General features: G+C 56.6%; 1 protein-coding gene across 2 annotated transcripts in view; it reads right to left on the bottom strand.

The window, feature by feature from the left end:
- MGAT5B (alpha-1,6-mannosylglycoprotein 6-beta-N-acetylglucosaminyltransferase B) overlaps window positions 1-23,556 on the bottom strand; it is a 59,866-nt gene that overhangs the window by 5,778 nt on the left and 30,532 nt on the right. The window contains exons 9-14 of one of the 2 annotated variants that reach the window (XM_075559463.1): window positions 13,884-14,015; window positions 12,665-12,798; window positions 8,603-8,739; window positions 1,828-1,983; window positions 720-866; window positions 499-615 (exon numbers count right to left, since the gene is read on the bottom strand). In XM_075559463.1, coding sequence (XP_075415578.1) covers window positions 499-615; window positions 720-866; window positions 1,828-1,983; window positions 8,603-8,739; window positions 12,665-12,798; window positions 13,884-14,015 — 823 coding nt within the window. The remainder of the gene's footprint in view (window positions 1-498; window positions 616-719; window positions 867-1,827; window positions 1,984-8,602; window positions 8,740-12,664; window positions 12,799-13,883; window positions 14,016-23,556) is intronic. The other variant, XM_075559464.1, reaches the window with a different exon arrangement.

The following is a 23,556-nucleotide window of genomic DNA, read 5'->3' as shown; positions in this document are numbered from 1 at the left end:
GCAACCAGGACCTGGGGACAGGGACCTGCAGAGATGGCCCTGGGGAAGTGATTCTGAAACCGGACTGCCAATGGGTGGATTGTGCCAAAGGTCTAGCTAGGGCAGTGGTTCTCAACCTGTGGGTCACGACCCCTTGAGAGGTGGTGGGGAGCAATGGACCCTTTCACAGGGGTTGTCCAATTCATAACAGCAAAATGACAGTGATGAAGTAGCAATGAAAATAATTTTATGGTTGGGGGTCCCCACCATATGAGGAACTGTATGAAAGGGTTTCGGCATTAGGAAGGTTGAGGACCACTGGTCTAGAATCTGGTAGGTGTGGCACGTGCCCTGGGGCCCTGGGGGTGGGGCACCAGTGAGCAGTTGCTTTTTGCCCTGGCTGTGGTGAGAGACCATCTGGAAAGTTACAAGGGGGCCTATCTTCCATAGGTGGGCCTCAGGGTTGCTCCTGCACATACACAAGTTGGTGAGCGGGGCCCCCAGAGCCCCCACTCTCACCTGAGTGCTCATGATGCCCTTGATGGCAGCTTCAAACTCCTGTGTGTTGTTGTAGTCCACAGTCCACACATGGGGCTTGCCGATGAAGTTCTCGGCGTACGGGTGCTGGGAGAACACCTGGCAGGTGTGCAAGCAGGCAGGGTGTGCTGAGCCTGGTAGAAGAAGGCATCCCCTCCCTGCAGTGCCTCGGCCTCCTCCCCCAGCAGTTCCCTCCCACTCACCTCTCGGGAGGTGGGCTTGCCTCGGAAGAACTCGTGGGTGAGGGAGCTGTGGGGCGGGCTGAAGCGCGACTGCAGGAAGATGCAGCCGTTCGCTATGGCCTCCAGCGGGGCGGGGCCCTCGTAGGGGAAGCCGAACCCTATGAAGAGCTGACAGGGTGGGGGGCAGCAAAGACAGACTAGTGGGGTGCATGGCAAAGCCACTTCTGCTCCTGGGCCTCAGTTTCTCCATTTGTGAACCGAGGGAACCTATGCGGGACTCGCCTAAGGGTCCCTGGTGGGTTCAACATGGGCCTGCCCACCAGAAGGTCAGCGGTTTGCGCCCATCAGCAGCTCTGCAGAAGAACAAGGAGGTTGGCTGCTCTGGGAAAGACTCACAGCCTCGGAAACTTGATGGGGCAGGCCTTCTCTGTTCTATGGGGTTTTGACTTATTATATCATCTCAGTTGCCTCTAAGGAGGATGGGAGAAGAGTACACAATTCCAGTTTTGAAGGCCCCAGACTTTCCCCCTCCTTCCCCCCGATAATCCATGCAGCCCCATCTCGGAGCCTACAGAGCTCCCAGGGATGGTCCCCTAGCAGGTGCTCCAACTGATTCTGAATCCTGGGTGGCCTGGTATGTTTGTTCAGGTGGCTCACTGCACACAGACACCCCCATCTCCCCCAAACAGGCCCCCGAGGCAAAGGAAGAGAGCTAGAGTCAATGTAGCAGCAGGCCTGGCTATACTCCAGCCATGGCTGGCACCTCAGGGTCCAGGAGCAAGGACATGCCCAGAGGCACAGGGCAGGGACGTACTGCTGCAGCCAAGCAGGAGCCAGCGGTCTGATAGAATCCCAGCAAGGAGCCCTTGCTCAGCCTTCCTGCCACCTTCTCTACTGAGAGGCTCCAAAGGCTAGGCCTGGCCCAGGTGCCCAGTGGGCTGGGCTGGTACTGCGCAGGTGGGCAGTGCCCTCCTGTTCCATGTCTGATGGTCCCTCCCAGTCCCTTTCAATGAAGACCACCCCATCTCTGCCTCTGGGCTCTGGTTGGCCCCCACAGGAGCCAGCCTGGGCCCAAGGAGCAGAGCCTGCTGGGCCTGGATGCACGCAGGCCAGGCAGGGGTTGGCTCACCTTGGCCTTACGCAGCAGCTGCTGGAACTCGGGCTGGGGCAGCAGGCCGTGGTTCTTCACAAAGGCCGGCACCTCGGGCGGCCGCTGGCTCTCATAATACACTGTGCCGTGGACCTCCATGTACTTGTTCAGGATGCTCAGGAACTTCTCCTTCCCCTGAGAGGAAGAGGAGAGGGGACGCACGGCTGAGCGGGAGAGATACCCCAGTCTGAAACTCAGAAGACACCGGCTGAGTCAGGTCTGCCGTAGACCAGCTGTGCACCCTGGGCCAGGGCCCCCTCCTCTCAGAGGCTGCCCCGAATCAGAGCTGTCAGAAGTATTTTTAGCCATGCTTTCCTTGCCAAAGGAACCCCATGGGAGCCAACATTCACCGGGATCAAAGCAGAGTTGTGTGGTCTAATTGGCGCCCCTGAAAGCTGGTGGCCTCCAAGGACCTCAGATGCCCTCCAGAGTGGAGCCTGAATCATCTCTCTACACATCCCCTCCACCAACATCCATCTAACCCACCCTGTATCCACCAACTGCTCCATCCCATCTACAGTCGTCCAATCCATCATCCATCCACTCACCCACTCATTCAGTCCTCTAGTTCATCCATCCTTCCACATCCATCCACCCATCCCTTCCATCCCACCCACCTATCGCCTCAGTCATCCATCCAAGCCAGTCCTTGATCCACCCACCCACTAATCCACATCCACCCAACTACTCACTCATTCCATCCATTTATTCATCTACTCGGTCATCTATCCATGCACCCAGCCAACCCATCCATCCACCCATCTATTCAATACATCTAACTACTCCATTCCGTACATCCACTGATCCTCTTCTCCATCCACCCACACCTACCCATGGATCCATCCATCCACCCAACCAGTCCATCCTTCCACCCACTCATGCGGCACACGTACTTACTGACACCTGCTGTGTGCCGCACTGTACTCAGTGCTGGGACCACAGCAGGGAAAAGACAGAGTACTCCTCCTCCTGGAAGACACTTGATAACTAGCGTAGGCTCAGCCATTCCAGGTTGAGACTCCCGACTTCAGGCCCTGCTTCCTGGCTGGACTGAGGGGAAGTGAAGACGCAGACTCAGCCCTTGCGGGAAGAGGATAAGGGCAGAGGCCAGGACAAGATCACGGCTCTGCTTCTGGGAGCTGTGGTCATTGGTGTAGGAGGTGGGATTGGGGACCTCGGTAGGGATACACACATGATCCTTCCATGAGGGCATCAGCCGCTGCTTCTCAGGGAAAGGGATGAAGTTAGGAAAAATGACTTCCACATCTTGGAGGAGGGCGGAGGAGCATCTTTTCAGGGACGGCTTGTTCCCAGCAGGCGAACAGGCCAGCCTTGAGGCCGGTGTGCAGGAGGCTCCAGGTCTGCGTGTGTCTGTGGGACCACAGCCTCTTCAAGAAGGACTCACTTCAAGAGTGGACTTCAGAACTACTCTTCACTGTTTGCAGTTCTGAAGATGAAGTTGCCACCAGGACTTCCAGTAGAGCCAAGCGGTTGTTGGTGGGGATCTGCTTCAACCCCACATGACCGAGTAGACGTGACCCCTGGGAGTTTCCAGGCTGTCACCTCTATGGGTGCAGACTGCCAGGTCGTTTCTTCCGCCCAGCCACTGGTTGAGTTCGAACCACCAATGGCAGATGAGGCAACCCACGCCAGCCCTCAGCTAAGAACAACCCGGGAAGGAGGGGAATGTGAGACAGATCCGCTCAAAGACAAGCCCCAAAGCCCCCTGCCGTCAAGTCAATTTCTGCTCACTATGACCCTGGAGGACAGAGCCGGCCTGTCCCAGCAGGTCTCCATGGCTGCAATTCTTTAAGGAAGCCGACTTCTCCGGCTTTCTCCCACGCAGAACCTGGTGGGTTCGAACCACTGGCCGATTGGCCAGAAGCCAGGCACTTAACCACCGTGCCACCAGGGCTCCTGAAAGTGTGATGAGAAGAGAAAATTGACCAGACTGGGAACTGGAGAAGGGGGACCAGCGTGTCGAGCTCACTTGGCATTGGGGTTGGCGCTCGGAACCTTTCGGGCATGAGCCAACTACAGAGACAGCCTTGAGGAAGCTGAGCGGACAGTCTGTTGGCAGCCTGGCAGAGCTTTTGCCGTTGGTGTGGGGAGGTGCCATCGAGTTGGTTCCAACCCATAGCGACCCTATGCCCAACAGAACAGAACCCGCCCGGCCCTGTGCCCGCCTCACAATGGTTCACTGTCTCCGTCAGTGTCTGGCTGTGCTCTGAAGCTGAGCATAGGTTTTCAGCAGCTCTTTCCTCCAACCTGGGCAGCCGATTCCTTTCTTTGCAGTCTGTTCGGAAGCTTTCCTGAAACGTGTTCCCTTTTGGTGAGCCTGCTGGCGTTTGAAAGACCGGCGACAGAGCTTCCAGCACCCCAGCCATACACAAGCCACCACAGTGTGACGCGCCCACAGACAAGGAAAGGGTGGTGGCACAGCTGAGAGGCAAAATAACAAAGCACCACAAAACCCCCACCAGTTGGGGACTGCTCGGGTCGGGGACCCTGGAGGGAGCCTCATGTTTGGATCCAAAGTCTGAGGCCCCACAGCTTGGAAGACGAGGAGCCCAGAATGAGACCAGTCCTTGCTGGGGCGGGCTCTGTTTGCAATCACCCCATCACACAAAGTCATTCTTTGACAGTGATCAGACTTGCTAGTTCCCCGCCCCCCCCGACGAGCCAGAAGTCAAAATACGCCCCCTGATGATTTCTCTGACCCCATGATTTCGATAAATGTTCATGCACGACGTCCGGAATCTAAAAAACGCCAGCCGCATGCTGGTAGCTGTCCACACTCGGGGTCTGACACGCACATGGAGACGCACAGGGCCAAGAACACACAGCGAGCGACTTTTGAGAGAAAGGGAGTTTGCAGGTGTTTGCTTCCCGATTTCAAGGCCCCTTGTTGAGCCCCCCAACGGAGGCAGGAAAGCAGACCACTGGACTGGAGGAGACGGGAGAGAAGTGGGTCTGCAGTCAGCTGATCGTGGGCAAGGGGGCAAAGGCGAATGGGGTGGAGAAGGGTAGTCTTTTCCACAAACGATGTTGGAGCGCCGTGGGGCCGAGGTGAGGAAGACGGGGAGGAGGAGGAGAAGGGACAGAGATGAGGGCAGTGATCCCACATGGAATCCCATAAACGGAGCTGGAATGAGGAGCAGCCATGGAGGGGAGCACGGGGAGCTGTTTTGTTGTGGGGGTCAGGTGCTACCTATCCAGTGGGTCCCGACTCACAGTGCCCGGTGGACATGAGGACGAGACGCCGCCCGGTCCTGCGGCAGCCTCACCATTGCTGTGTCTGAGCCCACTGAGGCAGCCACTGCGCCCGCCCATCTCGCTAAGGGTGCTCCTCTCTCCCCTGCCGCCCTTCTACCTTACCAAGCATGATGTCCTTCTCCAGGGGCTACGCAATCCTATAGGACAGCTTAGAACTGCTCCCGTGGGTTTCTGAGACGGTGACTCTTTCCCGGAGTAGAAAGCTGCCAAGGGGCTGGTGGTTTCAGACCGCTGACCTTGTGCAGAGCAGCTCAACGGTAACCACTGCAGCACCCAAGGCTCCAAAGAGAGACCCTTCTGCAGCTCTGGAGGTTCAAGTCCACCCAGCGGTGCTTCGGAAGAAAGGCCTGGTGATCCACTTCTGGCAAACTGTCTAAGGAGTGCGGTTCTGTGGAGGCGCCAGGAGTCGGGATCCATTCGCTGGCCACGTCTGTCCACTGGCTGGTGACCCATCACAGGGAGAAGCCGTCGCCTCCAGCTCTGATCTTGGGGGAATCAGCACTAAGGCCAGCAGCCTTGGCCCACAGCCCGCCAAACCCGGGGCCCTGGGTGATTCCTGGCGCCTAGAGGATGCAGTGACCCTCCCTGCTCCCACCCTCTCCTGCCCCCTCTCTGGTCCTGGGAATGGGTCCCACGCTGCTGTGCTCGCTTCTCTCTCCATCTGGCCACCGCCGACTCCCGGCGGTAGCAAACTCCACAGCAAAGCCTTCTTTTTTCGGAAACAGTGTCTTCGAGGTCCCTTGCTGACAATACTGCTGCGGGCTGTCACAGAAGTTCCCGAGCCAGAGATAAAACCCTTCTTCCCAGCCTTCATAACCTCCCACCTTCTCTCTCGGGGCAGCCCCTGATTGTTTCCTGGTCAGAGCGGCCAGCCTGTTCCGATTACCCTCTGACTTTGCCTCCTTGGCCGGCACCTGGGCATGGGGGGGGGGGAAAGGTCCCCCCCTCCCCGCCGCTGGTTCCCTTGGCAACCATCTTGCTTTGCATCAAATGGCAATTGCCTGTCAGTCTTCTCCCACCCTCAACAGAGGTCCTGGACTCAGGATGCAGCCTCAAGAGATTTTCTCTGTCATGGGCCGGGGCTTCAGACGTCTGGGAGGCCAGACAGCGTTGGGTTGAGCCCCCTGGCTCTGGAGTTAGAGACAGGCTGGAAGCCCAGCTCAGCCACTTTAGTAGCAGTGAGATGGTTTAACTTCTGATCATTGCTTTCCTCATCTGTGCAACCAGGGTGACGGTGCCGATGAGTCTGCTCTGACCTTGTGCACAACAGAACAAGACACTGCCCACACCATCCTCACAACTGCTATGGTTGAGCCCATTGTTGTGGCCACTGTGCCCGTCCATCTCCTCGAGGGGCCTTCCTCTCGGCCGCTGCCCCTCTGCTCAACCAAACACGATGTCCTTCTCCAGGGGCTGGTCTCACCTGACAAGATGTCCAAAGTCCATCCGTACAACCGTGCCTCTGAAGGAGCGCTCTGGCCTTCCAAGAGTTCTTCCCGACAGATGGGTTTGTTCCGTTGGCCGTCCGCGTCCTTCGAACGCATGGATTCTTCTGGCTTCCTTAATCAGTGCCTGACTTTCCCGAGCATAGGAGCACTTGGCACAAATTCTGTGGAAAAGCCACCTGCTATGGGCCGGATCCCGCGCCTGGCACCCTCACATGTGCTGTCGCGGGGTGTGGTGAACCGAGGGACTGGGTGACAAAGACTGTGATGCAGTTCACTCCTCCATGCTCGGGAGGACGGGTCTGGAAAGCTGACTCCGCTGGGGGATGACCCTCACGGTTATGAGATATAAATACGTCTTAATACACATTCTCACGACTGGACACAGTCCCTCCAATAACCCCCCACAAAGGAACTGTCATAAAAGAGCTAACATATAAGATGAATAATTTCTGTCCCGCTGCTTCACGGTGCCTAAAGGCTATCTGTAGATCAGAGCAATCAGCTTTATAGCAAACCCACCATAAGAGTAGCAGCCCCCTGCGGGGAGGGCTGGGTGTTGAGGGAGGTCAACTAGCACTAGGTCAAGACGCTGACTCACCTCATTGCTTGTTTCTTATGTTACCCGCTCACGCTAGGACTCATGGATGACGTGTCTGTCAGCTGTGTGAGGGGCAGGCCTTCTGGAAGCTCTGAAAGCCCCGTGGTCTGGGCCCATTGGAAACCATGTGCACGCTCAGTCCTGACATGGGACGAGGAGCCCCAGGCCCCGCCATCTGTCTGTCTTTAATATTTTCCACAATCGCAAAGTAGCTCCCGAGGACCCGTCGGCGTGTTGGGGTCCCTCACCCTGACAGGAGTGAAACTGCATTTTTCTACGGCTGGTTTCCAAAGGAGAATCGCCAGTCCTTTCTGCTGAGGCACCTCCGTGAGGACCCGAACTTCCAACTTCCTGGTTAGCAGCTGAGAACACCAACCGTTTGCAGGCCAAGGGACCCCTTCCTCCCCAAAGGCGGCGAGCCCTTTGCTGCAGCGTCAGTTCTGACTCCGAGGGCCCGTAGGATGGAGTAGAACCATCTCCCAGGGTCCCCACGCTGTGAATCCTTGTGGAAGCAAGTGGCTTGAAACCACCCAGCTTTCAGTTAGCAGCCAAGTGCTAAACTGCTCGCCCCAGGTCATCAATATATGGTGTCCACCATCAGCATCGGTGTCATTCACTTTATGCCACCTGCCCATTCTGAGAGATGCTCTTGGACCAGGCTGGACTGCGCCCTCACTGCCCAGCTCTGGCCCGTCCCACTTCAGTGACTCAGGGGAAGGCCCTCTCTCCCTCCCCAACTCCCTCCTCCCAATGGTGGTCCACCCACAGGAGCTACCCCTCACCCAAGCCTGAAGCAGGGCATTCCTCTTCACAGACCCAAGGTGGGGGTGGGGGGAGGGGAGGGTTGGGGAGGAGGCCCAAGCACCCTACCTGGAGCTGCCTCATGGCCAAGGAATGCAGAGGGAGAGAAGAGAGCCTGTTAGTGACCTGGCGGCAGGCCTGAACCTCTCTGCCTTCTCCATCATCTCTTAGCCCACCGGGCTCACACAGGGAGGGATGCAGACTGTCCCCAGGGAGGCGGGGGATTTGGTCATCGCCTGGATAAAGTGACCACTGGGGTTTATGGTGAAGAGTTGGTGGGGGGGCAGGGCTTGGGGTGATGGACAGCCCCAGGCTGGGTGTCTCTCCTTGTCAAAAAAGGACTTCTATGTCTGAACCATGAAGAAGGGGGGTGGGTGATGAGCTGAGTCTGAGGCCAGGACTGGGGACCCAGTGTCCACCCCCCGCTGACCCTCACTTTCCACGGTGGGGAGAGTGATGGAGCTGAATCTGGTGCAGGACTGAGGGTGCTCCAGCGGAGCCTCAGGCCGTGGGGGGTGGGGTGGGCAGGGAGTAAGGAGCTGAGTCCTCAGGGGACCAGGTGCTCCTCCCTGGGGCACCTCCTTTCTGCTGGGGGTGGAAATGGAGCTGAGCCGGGGGCGCACCTGCCGGCCCTCACCTTCCAGATGCTGGACTCCTTGCCGTACACCACGGCCATGTTGCCGGCTTTGCCGTTCCTGATGAGCTGCTTCTCCGTCTCGTTGAGCTCCTCGGACACAAAGCCCATGAAGGAATTGTCCGGTGTGTGCGCTGCAGCCGAGGAGGGGACAGGCGGGGTCACAAGTCTCCCTGGACTGGCCGGGGGCGTTCCCAGAGACAGGAAGGAGCTGGGTGGTGTCCATCATGGGTGACAGTTCCCCAAGCGCCTCAGCCCCCAGTCCCTCCCTTTCGCAGACACCATGGCAGACAGAAGGAAAGTTAGGCACAGGGCAGGTCAGCCAAGGCCCCTGGGACCGGCCAGGACTCTGATGTCACATCACCAGCCCCTCCCCCAGGCTGCTCAGCTACTCAGAGTTCAAGCTATGGTTCCCCACTACCCCCACTATCAGTAGGTGGGCTTTCTCACACGCCGCCCTCATGCCCCTGGTCCTCGGTCACTGTGACAGCCGTCCATTGCCACACGGCACCCCATCTCTGCACCATTGGAGGGTGGGCTTTCTGGCATGCCCCCATCGCTGTGCCCTGGTTCAGGCTTCTGTCTGCCTCATCATGACCCATGACAGCTGCCTGTTCCCACAGGTCCCTCTCTCTCCCTCTCTGCTCCCCCTCCCTCCTTGGACTCTCTGACCCCCTGCAGGAGTCCGTGAAGCGCAGAATAAATGCCTCCTTTTCCTTCTCTCTGGCCTGGGGTATCAATGTATAACCACTGCACCCCAGCAGCTGGGTGGCCTTGCTCATCCGGAACAGCCCCAGTTTCATAGACCCCGCACCCTGCATTTCAGACGCATTTTTCAGTATGTCTTCACTGTTATGAACCCCCCCCCCACTCACTCACTCCCCACCTCCCCCATGCACCTTTTAGTCAAGCGTGTGCATCCAATATCCAGTTCTACCCGGCTCCAGAAACCCTGTCATCAACAGCCCCTGCCCTGCAGAAGAGAGGGAGGCTGGGCTCCCACCTCGGCAGGCTCCATACCCCAAGCAATCCCTGGCTTGTGGGTCTCAAAACTGGGTGCCGCTGCAGGAATATAGAACAAGAGCGCCTTGCTCTCCAGCTTCAGATGGGTGAGGAGGGGCCCTGGGGTTCACCCTACTGCACAGAGCTGCACCCCAGGCCCTTCTCTGGCCAAATGCCCCTCCCCTTTTCTCTGCAGCTAAAGAACTCCCACTAAACTTTGTTCCCTCCCCCCCTCGCTCTGTCCACGGATGCCACCCAAAGGGACAGATTTAGAACACAATTAGCTGAACAGTAGGAGCAGGACAGGAAGTATTGCAGCCAATTAAAATAACGGGCATCATTAGCAGAGAGCTCCTGGGGGCAGGGCAAGGGTGAAGCTGGGAAAGGCTGGCAGGGAAGAGGTCCGCTCCAGAGGTGGCCCTGTACTCACACCCAGTGCATACTAGCCGGCAAAGATGAGCAAGAGATAAGTAAGCGAATAAATAGATGTTTTAAAAAGAGGCCTGCTCTCCGACTCCTTCCTGGACTCTGCTATGACACCCCACTTCCCCACCCCCAGGCCCCCTTTCTCTCTTGTCCTATTTATCAATGAACATTTCTGAGGCCCCAACAGGCTCCGGGGGCATGAGGTACAGTGGCCTTTTCTGGAGCGGCTCAGCCTCTAACCAAAATCGGTGTGCCAGCAAGCCAGCCAGCAAATGGAAACGCCGGCTGCTGTGGAAGCCACGCCCCAGTGTCGAGGAGAATGTGCTCAGCGGGTTTTCAACAGCTGACATTTTAGAATGCTGTCACCAGGCCTTTCTTCCTCCGACCAGTCGGCTGTACCACCCAGGGACCCCGCAAGCCGACGGCTCGCCTACGTTGTCAGCTGGACTTTTGCAGAATCAGGTCTAAGGGTGGTTGAAATAGAGATGAAGGTGAAGGAGCAGGGCGGACTGCCTGGGGGAGGGGATGAGGGCATCCTGGAAAGGGCTAGCTCACAGACCGAGTCTCTGCCCTGGGCTTGGGAAGATGTGGAGGGCTTGGCCAGGCTTGCCCCTCCACATGCAGTGGGCCCGAGTTACTGCTGGAGTCGCTCCACCCCTCTGCCTCTGCTTCCTCTCCCACACCCGCTCTGGCCACCTTCAGACTGCCAGGACAAACGTCCTCAATGACCAAGGTCTACAACATTTACTCCAGCACACACACGCTCCATCCCGTGGATTCCGACTCACGGCGACCGTGTGTGGTCTCTGAGGCTTTGTAAATCTTTACAGAAGCAGCGAGCCTCGTCAGCTTTCTTCCTCGGAGAAAGTGGTGTGTTTGAACCGCCGACTTTGTGGGTACCAGTCCCAAATCTACCTGATAGGGTCACCGGGCACCTCAAAAACCTACGAAACCTCAACAACTCTGTGCTTTTGAGTTCGCTCAGACTCAAACTAGAACTTTCTTGTTGTGTTTCTGAGACTTTCAGTCTGTAAGGGAGTAGACGGCCTCATCTTCCTCCCTCGGAGAGGCTGGTAGGTTTGAACCACTGACCTGTGGTTAGCAGCTCAATACATAACCCCCCTCATCACCAGGGCCCCTCCAGGAGCCTACAAGTGGGTCTGACGTTCCCGTATCAAACGTAAACTCTGGACCCTTCACTGAAGACCCTCTCCACTGACTGGCCCCCTGTGTCCCTCTTCTCAGCCTTGTTGCTGTCCTCTGCCACCACGCACGCTGTTGCCCTAGCCTGAAGCATCGCTCCGGGGATGGTCGCTGAGACCACAGAGCTGCAGCTGATCATCTGGGGACAGTCCCTTTCCCTTGTAGGAGCTGGTGCCACCTTGGAATGGACTTGGGGAGCAGGCAGTCTGGTCCTCACAGACCTCAGAGGACCCTCCATTTCTCTGGGCCTCAGTTTCTCCATCTGGACCACCTTCCCAGATGTCGAGCCACCCTGATCTACCAGGAAATCTCATTGCCCCCAAGATGGCCTAGAGCCCGGGAAGAAAAAGCACAGCATCCCCGAGGCACCGCAAAACTTGACAGGCTCAATAGAGATGGAGCTCTTTACTTATAAACAAATTTAGTTCCCAGTTCGGCACGGCTTGCTCCTAATTAAGACACAAGCTTAACAAGGGGCTGATCTGGCTCTCTGGCCCGGAACCTTCAAAGCCTGAGTGAGACAGCAAGATGCTTTGGCTGCCCGGCACTGAGTGACCAGCAGTGACAGATGACGGCCACCCAATGGCAGGGGGGCCACTTAGTGGGTGACAGTGGTGAGAGTCCTCAAAATGGGGTCCAGCATGGTCTCAGTCTGCACTGAAGAGGCAGGTATGCCCGTGGCACTGTCTCAGTGTGAACAGCCAGCCGTCAGCAGCCCGCCCTGTTGCGAGGCACCCCATACCCCACCTCCTCCCAAAGCTCTACTACCCATCAGTCCACTGGGCTCTGGTGTTTCCAGAACATTCTGGCTCTTTCCACAGCCATTTTTGCTGTCTGCTCCCTCCTCCCAGATGAACCTGCCTCCCCCGATGTTCGGCCTTGTTCTAGAATTCTCTAAGCGCCCACCACAGCGGCTCGGTCCTGGGACTGTGTGTCCAGCCTGGGTCTTTGCATGCTCCCCTAAGGTGGGGGCCACGTCCTGCTCACCTTGGGCAGGTGGCCGGCTTCTCCCAGGCAGCTGGGGAGCCCCCAACCCCACCCCTGCCCAAAGCTGCTCCTTCCTGGCTGCCGGCTCCTGAACATCACGAGAAGCTTCCTGTCTGGTTAGTACACTTGCTGCATGGTCAGGAAGTCTGTTCCGAAGCGCGGATGCCAGGGCAGCCCCAGACCCCACGGCCCCCGGGGAAGGAAAGAAGAGAGCCCTGCTCTGCTCCTCCCCGCCAGCTACAAGTCCCCAGCCAGCCCTTGGCCCTAGCCCAGCCCCCTTCCAAAAATCCCAGGAGGCTCTGCCCGCTGCCTTGAGCCCTCAGAGGCCCTGCCCCTTTCCTGAGACACCCCCAAGAGGCCCCACCCTTCCCTGAACCTCAGGAGACCCCATCCGTCACCCTGCGTCCCAGAAGGCCCCACCCCCAGTCCGCGCACACTCACGAAACATGGTCATGAACTGCTTGGGGTTGAGGTTCCAGTAGCCCCAGTTGGTGCGGTAGCCGTGCAGCGTGGCGTACTCCTCGTGGTTGTACGCAGGTTCCGTACCAAAGGTGTCGATGACCCGGATTCGGCACCTGCCACCACAGAGAACAAGAACCAGGGTTGGCTGTGTGCCCCAGCCTGGGGCCCATGACAAAGGCTGGTTGGGATGGCGCCCTGTGTGGTCAAGCTTTGAGTCAGCGTGACCAAGGCAGTGTCTTAACCTCTCTGAGTCATCTTCTCTACAGGCTATCTCAAGGTCATTGGGACTACCTGGCCCATGTCAGAGGTATTGGTCATTACAGTTGGTCCCATAGAGAAGGTCAAGGCCCCCGGGGGGGCTGGGGGCACAGCTGCTGTCTGGGAACACAGAGTCCAGGCCCCTGGGCCAGGTGGCCACTCCAGGGAAGGACCTCCTGGCTAGCTGGCTGGCTGGAGGCGGTCTGTTCCCTGTCCACCCTCCTTCCTGCTGGTTTTAAGCTCAAGGCCCAGGGTGGGGGCACCTTTGCCCAAGGGTCAGCCAAAAGCACGGGCCATGGGGCACTGAACATGCTCATGGGCTCCCCTGATGGGCCATCTATACTGATCCCCCCCCCCCCGCTACATCCTCCCAGCCCCCTGGGAGTGAGACCCAGTCGCCCCCACTGCCTCCCCCCTGCCCCCTTGCCAGCGGTGACCTAGATTCGCGGCAGAGTGCTGAGGTCGGCGTTATTCCACCCGAGGGGGCTGAGTGCCGGGCGCACAGAGAGCTCGCATTAATAATAAAAGCAATAACGCCGCCTGTCACTTTTCCCCCTAATGAAATCATGCGGGAGAGTCAATGGGACAAGAGCACCGTAATAGATAGCAGGCTCTGGGCGCTAAATTAAACCTGCCTCTCGGGCTGCGGGGGTGGGGCCAGCCAAGGGAAGGGCAGGAGCGCCCAGTGGCCCCCACAGCACAGGTCGCAGCCCTGGGTGGCTGTCCTCCACCGCTCCCTGCATCTCCTCTGAGCCCCCCATTTGGTTCCCTCTGAGCCCCGCCCCCCAAGCCATGCAGTTGGCAGTGGATGCTCTGAAGGTGGGGAATGGGAAGCAGGAGGCAGGGGAGCCCCCAGGCACGGTCATGCCCCATGCAGAGCCCCAGCTGGCAGCAGGGTGCTGGGTGGGGTGGGGTGGGGATCTGGGGGGGGTGCCTTCACCGGTACTTCCTGAAGGACAGCCCCATGTGCTGCTTCATCTGCTGCAGGCCATGGTAGTCCGTGTAGATGAGATCGAAAGACAGAGGCCCCGTGAGCGGACAGCTCCCCCGGCCTGGCGGCACCCCTAAATTACTGAGAGAGGAGCCTGTCAGAGTCAGGCCCCAGAAGCAACCCACAGTAGCCCCAAACCCACCTCCTAGCAGGCCCGGCCATGGGGGGGCCTCCATCCCAGCCTGTTCCTGTAGCCCAGGCGGCCAGGCTGCGGGCATCGTGGGTGCAGGTGGGGGAGGAAGTGGCCAGGGCAGAGATGCCCAGTCGTGTAGGTTTTTCACTGCACCAGGGAGTCTGGGGAGCGGGCCGTGCACCAAGACCCAGGAGCAGCCAGGCAGCCAGGCTCCAGTTACCTAATCAGCAAAGTACGCACCGGCTTCCTTGTGCTTCTTTATCTAGTGAGCGGTTTCATATTTCCCCAGCACATCCAAGATTCCACCTCTGGCCTGGCTGGCATCTGCCTCCCTCCAGCCCCCCAGTCCCTTCCCACAGAACCAAAGCCTCTTTTCACATCGATAGTTCTCGACACAGGCACAGAGGACCCAGTAAGGTAAGCATGAGCTGACTGTTGCTTATGGACGCATCTATAAGGAAGCACAGATGAGTCTGTAAGCACCAGTCAGCCTGTGCTTACCTTGCTGACTGGATCTTTCATTGCAGGGAACACCTGGAAGAGGCTGCACCTGTCCAGAGCAGGCAGTGCCTCTCCTAGTTCCCACACACAGGTCCCCTGCAGGGCCATGCCAGCCAAGAGGGCATCACCCTCTCCTTGACAAAGGGCAGCATCAGTGACTGCCTACTGTGGTCCTCAGACACTTGGGTTTTCGGACTTGCTGTCCTGCTGCTGAGCAAACCTCTTGAACCCAGGGTCCCTGGGCATTCCAGACCAGTTCCCTGCTTGGGCCGGCCAGCAGCCATGGGCCAGGTGGGAGAAGGAGCCTGGATTCATTTGAGGTTCGACCCTGCCATCATCCTCCATAGCTTCAGAACTAAGACCACAGCCCGACTGCTCACCTCCTGAGCTTTAACTCACACTTCAGGCAGCCTTCCCAGGACTCCAGGCAGTGAGCTGCCCCTCTGGGGGGTCACCCCACATCTCCTCTGCCTGAGTCACCTGACCCGGAGTGAGGCCTTGAGGGCAGAGCCAGGCCGGGGTCAGACCCCAAAGAATGGGTAGTTGATGGGAGACTGGGCAGGCTGAGGAGTGGAGGACCAAGTGGTTTCCACAGCCCAAGGGTGGCGAGGAAAGCAAATCTGGAGACAGTGCGGGACTGCGTGGGTGCGTGGGGATCCTGAGGAGACGGTCTTGGTGGCTTATCCATCGCTCAGCTCTTCCAAAGGGTCATTAGCTGTCCACTCCAGACTCGGAGAAAAGGGGCCCACGCTCAGCCCCCAGCAGGAGGAGAGAGGAGCTGCCTGGGATGGGATGGCAGTGTTGTCTCCTTCCCAGAAGGAGTTAATGAGAAGCCACAGGGCCTCCGGAGCCCAAGAGAAAAGAAGGGGGGTTGGGGGGAGTTGGGATGGGAGGTGACTGGGTCTGCAGCTGTCCCACCCCCACCCCACCCCCTGTAAGCACCAGTCTCACATGAGTCTGCCCCCTCCCCGCACCCAGAGCTGTGGTTTCACCTCCTGCAGTTTAAGATCCCTTTTATGGGCCATTTCCCACTAAGTGGTAGTTTGCAGCAGTGACAGGGATCAGAACACCCGTGGCCTAAGGCACAGCGACCTTTGGCTGAAGGCACCCAGGAGGCTCCACCATTCAAGCCCATTTCCTGGCTGACACAGGCCAGTTCCTCCTCTCCTGACCCCCCCACCACACACACACACAACACACACACACACACACACACACAGGAGCAGGGAGCAGAAAGTACTCCCCCCTCCACACACCAGTGTGTTGACACAAGCTGGGAGCATGCTCAGCGCTGGCTGGCAGGTTGCAAGTATGAGGCCACTGCACCTCGGAAGAAAGTCCTGGCAATCGAAGTCTGAGAAACCAGCCACAAATGAGGAGCCACGCCAGGGACCGGGGTGGGGGGTGGAGGTCCCTGTGAGTACCGTTTGAAGAAAAAGAGTTTTCTTTTCAAGTGTTAGGAGTTACATTGCTGACGTCAGAGCAGAGGGAGGTGGGTCTCACCAGGGAGACGCCGGACAGAGGAGAAGGACAGTCCCGCATTGTGGTGCTAGAGGAGACGGGTGGCTAGATGGACACCCAGATTGGACAGGTGTGGGAGGGTGAGTGGGGCATCCCCATGACTCTGTGAAGGTTTCACAGAAGGTATTTGTTCTGGGGTGTTTGTCCTGGTCGCACGGAGAGCCATGAATGTGGTGGAGCATACAAAGTTGTGAAAATTTCTCAGCCACAACATCTGAGGGAGTGAGTCAATGGGCCGGGATCAGGACCATCGTTTCAGGGGACAACAAGTCAATTGGCATGACACAATTGACAGAGACAGTGTTCTAGGCTGGGTCGACTTTGGTAAGCAGCACGCCGAGGGTCTTACAAACTCATGAGTGGCCCTCTGAAGTGCAGCCCTTGGTCTCTCCCCACGTGAAGAAAATGGGAAAGACAAGCAAAAGACGTGTGGAAATCACGGACTCAGGGATCACCCAGACATCAGTCCCCACCACGTGGAGAGCAGAGGAACTAGATGGTGCCCGGTCACCACTGCCAACTCTCTGAAAAAGATCTGGCCAGAAGGTCCGCGATAAAGTGGGAGAAAAATCTGGAACAGAACTCAAAATCGTAACAGAGACCAGGCCTGTTTGGTTGGATAGAGCTTGGTAGAACCCCCAAGATGATAGCCCTTAGTCCCCCTTCCGGTCTGAAACTGGACTCATCCTGTGTTAGAATCGGCAAGCGTTGGTATTCCAAAGCACTTACCCAAGGAAGGGCCGAGCTCAAATGAGGAAAGGAGAAGGAATGGTAACCGGAAACACCGGCCGGAAGCCGCTTACAAGACAGTGCATGGAGGGGATTGCAGTGGACGAGTTGAAACAAATGTGCTTGAATTGTCGAATGCAATGCTGACGTGACTCCGTAAATCTTCACGCAACTCACAATAAAACGTTTTAAAGAGAGAGAGAGAAGCAGACACAGAAACCATCACAGATTGAGGATCAGGGGCAGACTACCTAATAAGCACGGTAAGCACGGATGGACTTGTGCTTACTCACTAACCAGTTGGGAACAATTTCACGTTTTTTCACCACATCAGAAATTCTGCTTTCAGGTCTGGCTGGCAGCTGTCTCTCTTCCAACACCCCCTTCCTACAGAATCAAGGTTTCTATTCAGAAGGACAGACTCCCACAGGTACAGAGCACCAGTGAGTGAGGTAAGGATAGGCCTACCCTATGCTTGCTTGCCTTCCTTATTGGGCGATGTGTGCTGGTAATGAACTCACGTGGCGATCCCTCTACAAGCACCCAAGGGACCCCCCCAGAACGGAGATAAAGAAGCTCCTTGTGGTAGTGACAACATAATCTGTTGTCAACATGAGACTATTAAGAGTGGAGGGGTGGAGTCTAGCCTGTCAGTCAGGTCGCAGCTTGATGACCTCATTTGGAGGCACTAAGGAGATAAATAGTTCGCTGGAGGCAGGACACACACTCACTTCTTGTGAGATATTCCTGGTAAAAAGCCACATGGAGCTACACTGATGGAGCCAGAACCCTGGAACTGGAGGACTCACATAGAGACCCACTTCAGTGCTGAGATGCTTCCACCACCACTGGATCCACAAGACTTTCCACCCATTGGCCTGTGAACTTCCTGCATTCAGCATCATTTAATGGCATGTGTTGTGTGAGTCTGAAGAGGGATTTATAGGTTGGTATTGGACATATGGTCTAATGATGGGCTTATGGACTTGATCTGGACTGGGATGTTTTCTCAATATTCAATTGCTCTTTGATATAAAAGCTCTTTCTTACACACATAGGGGTGTCTCTGGATTTGTCTCTCTAGTCCACCCGGACTAACATAGTCCTGCTCCTGGAGTTAGCAAAGAGAACAGAGCCCCCCCCCCGCACCCCCACACCCTGAATTTCAACTTTGAAAGCCCCTAAGTGTAAAATGATACATTTCTGTTACTTAAAATCAGTCACTGCCAAGTTGACTCCCACACCTGGCAGGACCCATGTGGGTCAGTGTGGTACTGTCTGCCCTACAGTTTTCAAGGGCTGGCTGGATGGTTTGTTCCTCCATGGATTCTTGGGCTTTTTCTCTGTGGTGCCTCTGGGTGAACCCCAACCTCCCACCTTTCAGTGAGCAGGGAGCACATTAACTGTACCACCTAGGAACTGATGTCAACCAAGTTCCCATGGGAGGATCACACCAGCCTGGGTGATCCAAAGACTGTAAACAATAAAATCCCAATCCGGAGGAGGAGACCAGATCAGAGCTTGAATTCTGAAACCTGGTTTACAGAAAGCTATGGTTGACAATGAAAGACTAAGGTCCATCTGCAGGGGTCCACGCATGGATTAAGCCTCCGGTGAATCCCCTCTGATCAGCCCTGCTACCAGGCAGAGCATGCAAAGTCCCTTAAGGCAGATCCATTTGGACCCATGTAAAAGCTGTCCCAGTTTTTAATCTTTTCTTTCTTCCACTGAGATTTCATTTTTCTTGTCATTGTTTCTAGATTGTTTTGTCTATTTTTCTGTCTGTGAAATCCGGGATAGGCAAATCTGTAGAGGCAGTAACAGGATTCATAATTCCCCGAGGGCATGGCAGGGGAGGTTGGGGGAAAATGCGGAGCTAACAACAACTGCCAGAAGGAAAAATTTGTTCTAAAAAGTGCACGACTCTTCTTAATCAGATTGAACTATTGAATGGTGTGCTGTGGGAATCGTATGCCAATTTAACAATAAACTATTTGAAGTCATCCACAGTATGGTCTGGCTGCCCTCCACCCCCACCCGCGAGGCCCTAAGTCCCAGGGTTTTACTGGGCTGAGCAAGAACCAGATGAGCTTCCGGCCTTCCCCCCTCATTCTCGGGCACCCTTCGCAGTGTTTCTCTGGAGCAAACACTCCCAGCTTAGGGAACTGATTTCCATTCCAGGCGCCTGCTTAAGAGCCAAGATGTCTCCCTCCTCGCCGTCCTTATTTAAACATTCTCCTTACAAGCTTTCATCATTTGCCAGTTAAGTCAACTAATTTCCTACTAAACCCAATTTCACTGCTGGGCGGAGGGAGAGAGCGGCCCATCCTTCCCAGGCTAGAAACTATGCAAATAAGATGGATGGATGGTTCCGAAGCCTTCCCGGCGGCGGGAGAGGCTTGACTGGGAGGCGCCCCGCCCCCAACCCAGGCTGCAGTCTGGGGGTTTGGGGGTTTGGGACTGGGCCGGGCCTGGCCCGGCGGGTCGGCGTATCGGGTCCACCCCTGGCCCGGGTGGGGAGCCCAGCACTGAACGCATGGTGTCCCGCTACCTCTCTGGCCCCAGGGACACGTTGGCGCCACAAAGCAGATGTGGGCTTCCCCGCGTCGCCCGGCACAGCGCTCCAGCGAGCCGCTTAATTAAAACCCCAGGAAAAGAGCTGGGAGCTGGGAGCGGGCGGCTCCTCCGCGCAGCCTCGCTGCGAACTCGAACTCGGCGGCGGGGACTTGGGCGCGAACATCTGCGGTGAGCGCCCGCACTGTTCCGCTGGCGGGAGGGAGACCTGAGCTCTGGGAACCGAGCGCCCGCCTCGAAAGGACTCCACTCCATTAGGCTGGAGGCGAGCCCCCGCAGTGGCCCTGCGAGTCTGCCGCAATATCAGGGAGCAGGTTGAAGTCCTAGCCGGACTCGGCCACTTTCTTCAACACGGTCACCATCTCCAGCTGCCTTGGACCACCGCTACAGGCGGGCATGCCCACCCCGCGCTCTGCTTGACACCCAACTGGCCAACACCCTTAAGGCTGGGCCCCCACACCCCTCAGCCTCCGGTGCTCAGGCCCATCCCCTAAGCTCCACCTTTATCCCTAACGCTGCTCAGTTCTCCCAGCACGGAAACTCACTGCTGCCCAGTCAATGCTGACTCTTAGTGACTCTTCTATAGGACAGACAACCGCCCCTGTGGATTTCGGAGACTAAACCTCTCCAGGTGCAGAAAATCTCATCTTTCTGCCTCCCCGAGGCTGGTGGTGTGGGTCTGCAGACTGCCAAAGGAGCAGCCCACCGAGTACACCATTACACCACCAACAAAATAAAACCAAAACCCAATCTCACTGCCATCGTGTCAATTCCGACTCATGGCAACCCAGCAGGACTGGCCGTGTGGGTTTCCCAGACTCTCCACAGGAGAAAACCTTGTCTTTTCAGGGCTCCCACTTCTAGGTCACTCTTAAGGCTCAGTCCTTTTGTGTAAGACTAGATTCCCACCCCTAACAACTGCCCCACCCCCAAGGCTCAGCCTTCTCCTGCACCAGGGCTGTCAGGTGTGCACAGGTAGGCCCCCTGAAGTTCTCGCTCCAACCTTCTAGCTAGGAGAGGTCCTTAGATTCCCCCGCCCCCGCCCCAGGACCATCCCAGTCCACAGCTAACCCTCTTCCCACGCTGGGGGGGTGGGGGTTAGGGGGGTGGCTGCTGAGAAAGGTCTCAGCCTCAAGCCTGGTGGCTCAGGCTAGCCACTGGACCACTTTCAGCAAGTGACACTGGGCCCCCCAAAACACACACACACGGATTCCGGCTCATAATGATCCTATAGGACAGAGTAGAATTGCCCCCGGTGGGTTTCCAAGACTGTAACTCTTTACAGGAGTAGAAAGCTCTACCTTTCTCCCTGAGAGTGGCGGATCAGGTATCCAGGAACCCCACTCCAGACCAGTTAAATCAGAAAGGAAGGGCGGATTGTTCTTCAGGCCCCTCAGGTGGGACTGTCATGGCCAGGCTCCAATACCCCGCCCTAAGTGAACCCCACCCAGGCTTGTGCGCGCGCGCACGCGCGTGCGCGCGCACACACACACACACACACACACACACGGCAGTATCCTGTCTCCTGGGGAAGGTGTCTTTGTGTTTGGGCTCTTATTCTGATTGTTTTTCCATTGTATCTGGTAACAGATGCGAAAACTCCTTTCCCAAGGCTAGTCCCCCAGGCGAGCTGTTGACACAATCCTGGCCTGGCTAACTAGATCAGTGCTCACACCTACGTCCTGTGGGGGTCACAGCGGAGCCGCCTCAGCACAGCCCAGGGCTCGCCAGCCCGGGTCGCACACTGCATGTCGGGGCTCCCTGGAGCGTCTGCTGTGGGGGATATCAGGTGTCATCAGTTACATGCATGAGGTCAGAGCACAGGGGAGCGGGTAGCCCTCATCCGAATCCCAGACAGCATGAAGGCACAAGTGAAGATCCAGTTACAAGCAGACAAGAAGCCACTCAGGACAACAGGAGTGGATGGAGACGGGGAGGGACCTTCCCGAAACCAACAGGACAGTGCCCCACAGGGACCCTGAGTCTGCATTCAGCTTACAGAATAGTGGCAATGGCCAGGCAGCACGGGAAAGGTTGATACAAAGATACTGATTGTGTGTGGGGTGTGGGGGTGGGGGTGTGTGTGGGTGTGTGTGTCTGTGTGACAGAGAGAGAGAGAGAGAGAGAGAGAGAGAAAGAGGAGGTGTGTGCCTGTGCATGTGCCTGTAGGCACAGCGGTGAGCATGTAGGTCTGCATGTATACATGTGCATCTTGTGTGCATGTGTGTACATACATGTGCACAGAGCCTGGGTGCATGCATGGGAGGTTGTGCATAAGGAGTAAGAGGGTGTGTTTGTGTCTGTAATGAGTGAGGGCAGCAGGAGGCTTCCCACAGATCCTAGCATTTCTCCTTCGGACCGGGCTTGTCAGAGTTACCTACGTGGGGTGAGCCCATCCTTGGCTGCGCTGGCCCAGATTCAGCTCCACGCCACAGGAGTGGCCACAGGAGGAGGGGGTTGGCTGTCAAGGCCTTGGAGAGAGAGGAGACGGCCCTTGGTATGAATATCTGGGCTACCAGTGTTGGCTCAGTGGTAGATGTCTTGCCTTCCATGCAGGAGAATCAGGTTGAATTCCCAGTCAGGGAACTTCATGGGTGGTCACCACCAGTCTGCCCATAGAGGCTTGCTGATGGTAAGTGATACAAAAACAGTTTGGGCAGAGTTGCTGGACTAGTGGTCCTCAACCTCTGGGTTGTGGCCCCTTTGGGTGTTGAATGACCCTTCACAGGGGTCTTCCGATTCATAACAACAGCAAAATGATAGTGATGAAGTAGCAACGAAAATAATTTTATGGCTGGGGGTCACCACCACGAGAAACTGTATGAGAGGGTCGCAGCATGAGGAAGGTTGAGAACCCCTGTAATCTAGTTCTTTAATGCTTCCTCCCCTTACTATCATGGTCTTAGTTTTACCTCATTGATCTTGTTAGACCTACGTGTGTTCATCTGTATAAGATTGTTCAGTACATGAAATCCAAGATAGATGAACCCTTCAGAAACAGTAAAGGGAGTCATGATTCTCAGAGGGTGCGGGAAGACAGGCCTGGTCATCCTTCCAACATCAGCCAATGAAAGCGCTCTGGGTCCCCATGGTAACTCATTGGCAGCTCACCATCACAGCGAGCCGTGGGAACTGCTGGTCCTGGTGCCTTGCTCTGCTGGTCGGCCTGAATTACAGTGACTCTGTGTTACCAGAAGGAGCCCTCTGGGCCCAGGAGTTACATGTAGCTTGAAATCACCATCTGCTCCCCAGGAGAAAGACAGGGGCTTTCTGCCCCTGCAAAGACCTTGAACGCTCACAGGGGCAGTGATACTCTGCCCTACAATGAGTGGGCATAGATTTCGGTGGCAATGAGTTTAAGAGGGGAAGGGGAGGTTTGGTGTTCCGGGAATTAGGTTCTTGTTTTACCAAGAGAGAGATCTACTTTTGGAAGACCTAGGGCGTTGTAAGAGGATTTTATTTAGAAGCTTCTAGAAAGACAATGTCATCAGCCATCAAGGCTGGACTCAGTGTTTCTTGCCCCATTCCCCTCCTTCCATCCCAAAATGCCCATCGAGGTTTGTTTGTTTGTTTTTAAAAAGCCTCCCTTGCACACCACCAGATTCTCCTCTGGGAGCGTCCAGCGGGGGCAGCAAAGGATTCTGGGAAATGTAGTCCCAATTCATTGTGAAGTGCTCTGCTCATGCTCTGACCAAATCACCACTTCGCTCCGTGCACTGTCTCACTCTGAGGGAGACACCAGAGAACCGCGGAGGTCAAGGGACTGCTTGGGCCCCGGGCCCCGGTCACCTGAGGTGGTTACTGCCTCGGGCCCCATCTCTCCCACACTCCCACCCTGGAGGGTCAGCATCGTGGACCATGAAAAAAACTGCTGATGGGAAAGAGACTTCTGGCCTCACAAGGCGTGTCACACCTTGGCTTGAAAACCACCTGGGGATAAGTTAATGGAGCTGATGGGGAAAAGTCGATCTGTATGCACACACCGCGGTTAGACGCCTCTCATCCAAAGTCAACCGCAGAAGGGACAGACATGCCTAACCGGAAAGGGAAAGACATGCCTAACCGGAAAGGGAAAGATGGACAACTTTGATGAGAGTCCAATCATAACAGATGTTCATCGAAATCGCCATCACCGGACTGGAAAAGACAAGCCACGAAGAGGAG

This window comes from Tenrec ecaudatus, chromosome 10, assembly GCF_050624435.1.
Source record: "Tenrec ecaudatus isolate mTenEca1 chromosome 10, mTenEca1.hap1, whole genome shotgun sequence".
NCBI classification, from domain to species: Eukaryota; Metazoa; Chordata; class Mammalia; order Afrosoricida; family Tenrecidae; genus Tenrec; species Tenrec ecaudatus.
This window is presented reverse-complemented; position numbering and strand designations above follow the sequence as displayed.